This window comes from Aotus nancymaae, unplaced genomic scaffold, assembly GCF_030222135.1.
Source record: "Aotus nancymaae isolate 86718 unplaced genomic scaffold, 86718_ANA_hifiasm-v0.15.2.pri h1tg000027l, whole genome shotgun sequence".
Taxonomy (NCBI): domain Eukaryota; kingdom Metazoa; phylum Chordata; class Mammalia; order Primates; family Aotidae; genus Aotus; species Aotus nancymaae.
The window spans coordinates 768,884-777,224 of NW_026988440.1; the positions used below are offsets into that span (position 1 = coordinate 768,884).

Sequence of the window (8,341 nt, forward strand, 5' to 3'; positions counted from 1 at the left end):
TCTTTTGAATTTTTTTTGGTGTCTCAAGTTCCTTCAGAATTTAACTCATTCTTAATATTTTGCAGTTCATTTTCAGTTAATAATGTACTAGTACTCATAAATATAGAAATCTTGCAACCATTTATCCTCTATAAAATGTTTACCTCTTATGATATAGATATTATATGTAATATATCCTATATAGGTATGAGCACCACAAAAAAGAACTTTTTACTTTTTCTCATCTTTAAACAATTTGATGTATATAAAGTAAGAGTAAATGAGGGGAGCAAGATAGCCTTTTGCACTTAGTTCAATATTTACCATTTTTGGTCATCTTCATCTTTTCTGATAATCTCATTTTCCACCTGGTATCATTTGCCTCTAGCCTGAGGAATTTTCTTTACCAATTGTTATTGTGCAGATCTGCTGGTGCCAAATTCTCTCAATTTTCTTTTACCTGAAATATATCCTTATTTTGCCTTTCTTTAAAGGACATCTGTGCTGGATATAGAATTCTTAGTTGACCTTTTATTCTTGCAGCAATTTAAAAATGTTTTTCTACTTTCTTTTGTTTGTATGGTTTCTAATAAGAAGTCTTTGGTCAGGACAGGAGAAACAGAGAAACCAAAACTGGGAAAATAACATGGTAGACCTAACACTTATCACATCAATAATGACAAAAACCTACATGAATCAACACTCCAATGAAGAGCAGCAATTGTGTGACTTGGTTTAAAAAAAACACAGAACCAGACTGTATTCAGTTTCCAGATATGCACTTTCTTTTTCTTTTTTTAACTTTTAGTTAAGGGGTGCATGTGCAGGTTTGTTATATAGGTAAACTTGTGTCATGGGGTTTTGTTGTACAGATTATTTCTGTACCCATTAATACCCACCCTAGTGATAAGCCTTAGTACCCATTAGCTATGTTTTCTGATCCTCTCCCTCCTCCCACCTTCCACCCTCAAGTAGACCCCAGTATGTGATGTTCTCCTCTACTTGTCCATCTTTTATCATTTAGCTCCCACTAATAAGTGAGAACATGTGGTATTTGGTTTTCTGTTCCTACATTAGTTTGCTAAGGACAATGGCCTCCAACTCCATCAATATTCCTGCAAAGGACATGATCTCATTCTTTTTAATGGCTGCATAGTATTCTATGGTGTATATTTCCCCCCTTTTTTTTTTTTTGAGATGGAGTCTTGCTTTGTCGCCAGGCTGGAGTGCAGTGGCATGATTTTAGCTCACTGCAACTTCCACCTGAAGAGTTCAAGAAATTCTCCTGCCTCAGCCTCCCAAGTAGCTGGGACTAGAGGCACATGCCACCATGCCCAGCTAATTTTTGTATTGTTAGGAGAGATGGGGTTTCATTATGTTGGCCAGGGTGGTCTCCCTCACTTGACCTCATGTGCTGCCCCCTTTGGCCTCCCAAAGTGCTGGGATTACAGGTGGTCACATTTTCTTTATCTAGTCTACTATTGATGAACATTTAGGTTGATTCCAAGTCTTTGCTATTGTGAATATTGCTACAATTAACATATATGTACATGTAAGACATGCATTTTGTTTTTTTATTTAATTTATTTTATTGTACTTTAAGTTCCAGGCATGTGCAGAACCTGCAGGTTTGTTACATAGTCTGCCATGGTGATTTGTTGCACCTATTGACTTGTCTGTCCTCTAAGTTCCCTCCCCTCGATCCCAACTCCCCAACAGGCCCTGGTGTGTGATGTCCCCCTCCCTGTGTCCATGTATTCTTATTGTTCAGCTCCCACTTAGGAGTGAGAACATGCAGTGTTTGGTTTTCTGTTCCCATGGTGGTTTGCTGAGGATGATGGCTTCAAGCTTCATCCGTGTCCCTGAAAAGGACATGAACTCATTCCTTTTCATGGCTATGTAGTATTCCATGGTGTATATGTACCACATTTTATTTATCCAGTCTGTCATTGAGGGGCATTTGGTTTGGCTTCCTGTCTTTGCTATTGTAAATAGTACTGCAGTAAACATATGTGTACATGTGTCTTTATAGTAGAATGATTTATATTCCTTTGGGTATATGCCCAGTAATAAGATTGCTGATGAGTCAAACAGTATTTCTGGTTCTAGATCTTTGAGGAATGGCCACACCGTCCTCCACAATGGTTGAACTAGTTTACATTCCCACCAATAGTGTAAAAGTGTTCCTATTGTTCCACAGCCTTGCCAGCATATATTTTCTCTTGACTTTTTAATAATTGCCATTCTGACTGGTGAGAAATGATATGTCACTGTGGTTTTGATTTGCTTTTTTCTAATAATCAGTGATATTGGGCTTTTTTGCATACGTTTCCTGGCCATGTAAATGTCTTCTGAGAAGGGTCTGTTCATGTCCTCTGCCCACTCTTTAATGGGGCTGGGTTTTTTTCTTGTAAATTTGTTTGAGTTTCTTGTAAACAAATATGTGAGCTCTCATCATTCTTGTTTAAACACCTAACAGGCATCCTAGCCAGTGCAACATGGCAGGAAAATGAAATAAAACACCAATAGAAGGACCAAGCATGGTGGTTCACACCTGTAATCCCTGCATTTTGGGAGGCTGATCACTTGAGTTCAGGAGTTTGAGACCAGCCTGATAGTGAGACCTCATCTCTACTAAATACAAATAATTGTAAAAGAAAAAAGATCGGTAGACAGAAAAGGAAGAAATAAATGTCTTTCTCTGTCACCAGCTTCATTGCATATGTAAAAAACACTAGGGAATTTGGAAAAAAACTCTAAATTAATCATTGAATTCGCCAAAGAGTTCATAAAATATATGTAATAAGTCACTTAGATGACATGAAAAGATAGCAAACAATGCTAGTCATCAAACAAGTGCAAGTTAAAACCACAATGAGAAACCACCACACATCACCTGGAATATATAAAGTTAAAAAGACATATGGTAAGTCTAAATACTGGCAAGAATGTGGAAAAAATAGGAAGGCCTGATATTGCTGATGCAAATGCAAAAAAATGTTGCAGCCAATTTGTAAAGCTGTTTGGCAATTTCTTATACAGCTACTCATCCATTACCACATGATCCAGCAATTCCACAAATAATGTATTTATCCAAAAGAAGTAGGAAATGTGAGGCCACACTTGTGAGCAGTTATTTATAGTGGCTTCATTAATAACACACCCTAACTGGAGTAATCCCCATGTCTATCAACTGGAGAATAGAGAAACCAATGAATAAACTGGGATTCCAGCAATACTGGGCAGCTGCTCAGCAACAAAAATGAATGGATGGCATCATCTCAAACATTGTTATGCTGAGTGAGAGACCAAACAAAGGACTACATCACATATAATTGCATGTCCATGAAATTCTAGAAATTTCACTAATGCAGTGACAGAAAGCAGAGCAGTGGTTGAGTGAAGGGAAGGGGGTGAAGGTGAGAGGCAAAGATTAAATAGAAAGGTGCAGAAAGAAAGTTTTTAGGGAAAAGGAACTATTCTCTACAGTGTCACAATCTGAGAGTGATTGGGCAATGGGAACTGAGGGGAGAGCAGGGTGTGAGGGATGAGAGGGGCAGAGAGAAGGGCTGGAGAAGCAGGAGGTGAGGAAAAGGAGCAGGGGAAAGAATTCTAAAGCAGTGGAAGAGCCTAGCAGGGGGTTCTTTGCTTTCAGTATTTAATACAATTTGTGAGACTGCCTAAAAACTAATGACTTCCCTATGATTTTTTAAAAAAATGGCTTACAAAAATACCAAGTGTCCGAATAAAATATGCACACTGCTTACATGTGCATAGTTCACGAAAGCAGGCAGTGCTTGAGCGCTGGTGAAGAGCATTGGGACTGCACCGAGCACTGGCAACTTTGAGGTGATGACTACAGGCTCCCAGTTCAATATGCAGTAACAAACCCTGCTACTTTGTATTCAGGAGATGTTCTGGACTCACACAGGGCAATTCCGGCTAGGGAATGAGATAATTTTAAATGCAACGACCCAGAATCACAGATCCATAGTCTGGGAAAGTAAAACTTAGGAGATTTGAGACTTTAACTGCAATGCTATTTTGACACAGGCCTTTTACGATTAGAATTCTAATCATTCAGGGATTACCAGTATTGTGCTACCTACTGTATTAATAAACGAAAAGGAAACTGGTCTCTATGAGAATCTCTATCTGGTGCCTTCAGACAAAACTTCACCAGGTTTAAAGAGAAAATCCCTGTCTCTACACCTCCATTCCAGGGCGAGCTTACTCTCTGGCATCAAGTTCCCCGTGGTGAGTTTCCTTGTACAAGAGTCCAAGGGGAGAGGTAAGGAGTGGGAGGGAGGGAGTCCAGTTCAGGGAGGGGGATTCCAGGACAAGAAGTGAAGGGGAAGGGCCTGGGGAGTCTCTCCCTGGTTTCCACAGACAGATCCTTGGCCAGGACTCAGGCAGACAGTGTGACAAAGAAGCTTGGTGTAGGAGAAGAGGGATCAGGACAAAGTCCTAGTTCCCGGGCGTGGCTCTCAGCATCTCAGGCGCCCAGGGCTCTGTCTGTTTTGGGGAGGCGCAGCGTTGGGGAGTCCCCACTCCCGTTTCACTTCTCCCAACTTGTAAGGTCCTTCTTCCTGGATACTCATGACGCCTCTCCAGTTCTCACTCCCATTGCGTGTCGGGTTTCTAGATAAGTCAATCAGCGTCGCCGCGGTCCCGGTTCTGAAGCCCCCGCTCACCTACCTGGACTCAGATTCTCCCCAGACGCCGAGGCTGGGGTCATGGCGCCCCGAACCCTCCTGCTGCTGCTCTCGGGGGCCCTGGCCCTGACCAAGACCTCGGCGAGTGAGTTTGGGGTCGGAAGGGAAACGGCCTCTGCGGGGAGGAGCGAGGGGACCGTCCGACGGGGGAGCAGGACCCGGGTAGTGGCCCCGAGAGGAGGTTCGGCGGTCTCAGCCCCTCCTCGTCCCCAGGCTCCCACTCCATGAGAGGTTTTTACACCACCGTGTCCCGGCCCGGCCGCGGGGAGCCCCGGCACATAGCCGTGGGTTATGTGGACGACACGCAGTTCATGCGGTTCGACAGCGACTCCGCGATTCCGAGGATGGAGCCGCGGGCGCCGTGGGCGGAGCAGGAGGGGCCGGAGTATTGGGACCGGGAGACACGGAGAGCAGAGGCCTGCGCACAGGCTTGCCGAGCTAGCCTGCAGGAGATACGCGGCTACTACAACCAGAGCGAGGCCGGTGAGTGACCCCGGCCCGGGGCGCAGGTCACGACCCCATCCCCATCTTCCACGGACGGCCCGGGTCCCACTGAGTCTCTGGGCCCAAGATCCACCCCGAGGCTGCAGAACCCACTCGTACCCTGGACCCGAGAGAACCCCAAGGCGCGTTTACCCAGTTTCATGTTCAGTTTAGCCCCAAATCCCTGCGGTTTGGTCGGGGCGCGGCTGGGTGGGCGGGGCTGACCGCAAGGGCGGGGCCAGGGTCTCACACCTTCCAGGTGTTGTTTGGCTGCGACCTGGGGCCCAATGGGCGCCTCCTCCGCGGGTACTGCCGCATAGCCTACGACGGCAAGGATCACGTCGCCCTGAACGAGGATCTGCACTCCTGGACAGCCGCGGACACGGCGGCTCAGGTCACCCAGCGCAAGTTGGAGGCAGAGAAACATGCAGAGCGGTTGAGGGCACAGCTGGAGGGGGAGTGCGTGGAGAGGCTCAAAAGATTCTTGGAGAACGGGAAGGAGACGCTGGAGCGCGCGGGTACCAGGGGCAGTGGGGAGCCGTCCCCATCTCCTATAGATCTTCTGGGATGGCCTCCCACGAGGAGGGGAGGAAATGGGATCAGCGCTAGAATATCGCCCTCCCTTGAATGGAGAATGGCATGAGTTTTCCTGAGTTTCCTCTGAGAGCCCCCTCTGCTCTCTAGGACAGTTAAGGGATGATGTCTCTGAGGAAATGGAGAGGAAGATGGTCCCTGGAATACTGATAGAGTCTCCTTTGACCCCTGCAGCAGCCTTGGGCACGGTGACTTTTTCTCTCAGGCCATGTTCTCTGCCTGACACTCAATGTGTCTGAAGGTCCGATTCCAGCTTTTCTCAGTCCCTCAGCCTCCACTCAGGTCAGGACCAGAAGTCCCTGTTCTTCCCTCAGAGAATAGAACTTTTCAAAGAATAGATTATTGCAGGTGCCTGTGTCCAGGCTGGTGTCTGGGTTCTGTGCTCCCTTCCCCACACCAGGTGTCCTCTCCATTCTCAGGATGGTCCCAGAAAATTGCCTAAATTTTCTGACTCTTCCCATCAGAACCCCCAAAGACACATGTGACTCACCATCCCATCACTGACCATGAGGCCACCCTGAGGTGCTGGGCCCTGGGCTTCTACCCTGCGGAGATCACACTGACCTGGCAGCGGGATGGGGAGGACCAAACTCAGGACACAGAGCTTGTGGAGACCAGGCCAGCAGGGGATGGAACCTTCCAGAAGTGGGCCGCTGTGGTGGTCCCTTCTGGAGAAGAGCAGAGATACATGTGCCATGTGCAGCACGAGGGGCTGGAGGAGCCCCTCACCCTGAGATGGGGTAAGGAAGGGGATAGGTAAGGAGGGAATTGGGGGGAGTCACATCTCTTCTCAGGGAAAGCAAGAGCCCTTCTGGAGCCTTGAGCAGGGTCAGGACTGAGGTCTGGGGTCAGGGCCCCTCACTTTCCCCTCCTTTCCCAGAGCCGTCTTCCCAGCCCACCATCCCCATCGTGGGCATCGTTGCTGGCCTGGCTGTCCTAGGAGCTGTGGTCACTGGAGCTGTGGTCACTGCTGTGATGTGGAGGAGGAAGAGCTCCGGTAGGGAAGGGGTGAGGGGTGGGGTCTGGGTTTTCTTGTCACACTGGGTATTTCAAACCCCAGGTAGAAGTGTTCCCTGCCTCATTACTGGGAAGCATCATCCACACTTGGGCTGACCCAGCCTGGGGCCCTGTGTGCCAGCACTTATTCTTTTGTGAAGCACATGTGACAGTGAAGGACAGATGTATCACCTTGATTGTGGTGATGGGGTCCTGATTCCAGCATTCATGAGTCAGTGAAAGGTCCCTGCTAAGGACAGACCTTAGGAGGGTGGTTGGTCCAGGACCCACACCTACTTTCTTGGTGTTTCCTGATCCTGCCCTGGGTGTGTAATCATGATTCTAGAAACTTCTCTTGGGTTCAAGACTAGGAGGTTCCTCTAAAGTCTCATGGCCCTGCCTCCTCCCTGTCCCCTCACAGGACATTTTCTTCCCACAGGTGGAAAAAGAGGGAGCTACTCTCAGGCTGTGTGTAAGTGGTGGGGGTGGAAGTGTGGAGGAGCTCACCCACCCCATAATTCCTCCTGGCCCACATCTCCTGCGGGCTCTGACCAGGTCCTGTTTTTGTTCTACCCCAGGCAGTGACAGTGCCCAGGGCTCTGATGTGTCTCTCACAGCTTGTAAAGGTGAGATTCTGGGGGGCCTGAAGTGGGTACGGGGTAAGGCAGAGGGGAAAGGACTGGGTAATGGTGATTATTTGATTGGGATGTTTCGAGTGTGTGGTGGGCTGTTCAGAGTGTCATCACTTACCATGACTGACCTGAATTTGTTCATGACTGTTGTTTTCTGTAGCCTGAGACAGCTGCGTTGTGTGGGACTCAGATGCAGGATTTCTTCACGCCTCCCCTTTGTGACTTCAAGAGCCTCTGGCATCTCTTTCTGCAAAGGCATCTGAATGTGTCTGTGTCCCTGTTAGCATAATGTGAGAAGGTGGAGAGACAGCCCACCCCATGTCCACCGTGACCCCTGTCCCCACGCTGACCTGTGTTCCCTCCCCAGTCATCTTTCCTGTTCCACAGAGGTGGGGCTTGGTGTCTCCATCTCTGTCTCACCTTCCTGGTGCACTGAGCTGCAACTGCCTACTTCCTTATAGAAAATAAGAATCTGAATATAAATGTGTTTTCTCAAATATTTTCCAGGAACGGTTGATGGGTTAGTTAAATAAGTCAATTCCTACAATTTGAGAGAGGAAATAAAGACCTGTGAACCTTCCAGAATCCATGTTCCCTGTGCTGAGTCTGTTGCAGGTGGGGATGGAAAAGGCTGTGAGGAGCTGAGTGTGGATGGGGCCTGTGCCCTGCTGAGTCCATCATGGGTTTTATATGGTCAGTCCTCAGCTGGGTCAGCTTCACTGCTCCATTGTCCTTGTCCCTTCAGTGGAAACTTGTCTCATGGGAGCTGTGACCACAGAGGCTCACACATTGACCAGGGCGGCCCGTGCACATGGGAGTCTCTGTGTTTCTGAGACAAATTTTCAGACCCATTCAGCTCCTGCCCTCCTTCTAGGGCTCCTCTTCTGCTCTGCTCTCCCACCTTCTCTTCCTGCCCTGGTTCCAGTGATCTTGGTGCTGGCT

The 8,341-nt window shown here is 47.8% G+C and overlaps 1 protein-coding gene across 3 annotated transcripts; it reads left to right on the forward strand.

Moving 5' to 3' along the window:
• The first annotated feature begins 4,580 nt into the window (after positions 1-4,580).
• On the forward strand, positions 4,581-7,984 carry LOC105728059 (class I histocompatibility antigen, Gogo-C*0202 alpha chain-like). Of its 3 annotated transcripts, XM_064380596.1 has the most exons (7): positions 4,581-4,779; positions 4,908-5,177; positions 5,420-5,695; positions 6,236-6,511; positions 6,652-6,768; positions 7,207-7,393; positions 7,560-7,984. In XM_064380596.1, the coding sequence occupies exons 1-6, from the start codon at positions 4,716-4,718 to the stop codon at positions 7,350-7,352; spliced, it is 1,149 nt and encodes a 382-aa protein (XP_064236666.1). In that variant the 5' UTR covers positions 4,581-4,715; the 3' UTR covers positions 7,353-7,393; positions 7,560-7,984. The 3 variants fall into 3 exon arrangements, with proteins under 3 accessions (XP_064236666.1, XP_064236667.1, XP_064236668.1); XM_064380597.1 differs by lacking the exon at positions 5,420-5,695; XM_064380598.1 differs by lacking the exons at positions 7,207-7,393; positions 7,560-7,984 and adding an exon at positions 6,929-7,197.
• Positions 7,985-8,341: the final 357 nt, after the last annotated feature.

Coding starts and splice junctions, on each gene's coding strand:
- LOC105728059 (XM_064380596.1), top strand. CDS start 4,716: ATGGCGCCCCGAACCCTCCTGCTGCTGCTCTCGGGGGCCCTGGCCCTG. Junction 5,178..5,419: donor CTACAACCAGAGCGAGGCCG/GTGAGTGACCCC, acceptor GGGCGGGGCCAG/GGTCTCACACCTTCCAGGTG. Junction 5,696..6,235: donor GGAGACGCTGGAGCGCGCGG/GTACCAGGGGCA, acceptor TCTTCCCATCAG/AACCCCCAAAGACACATGTG.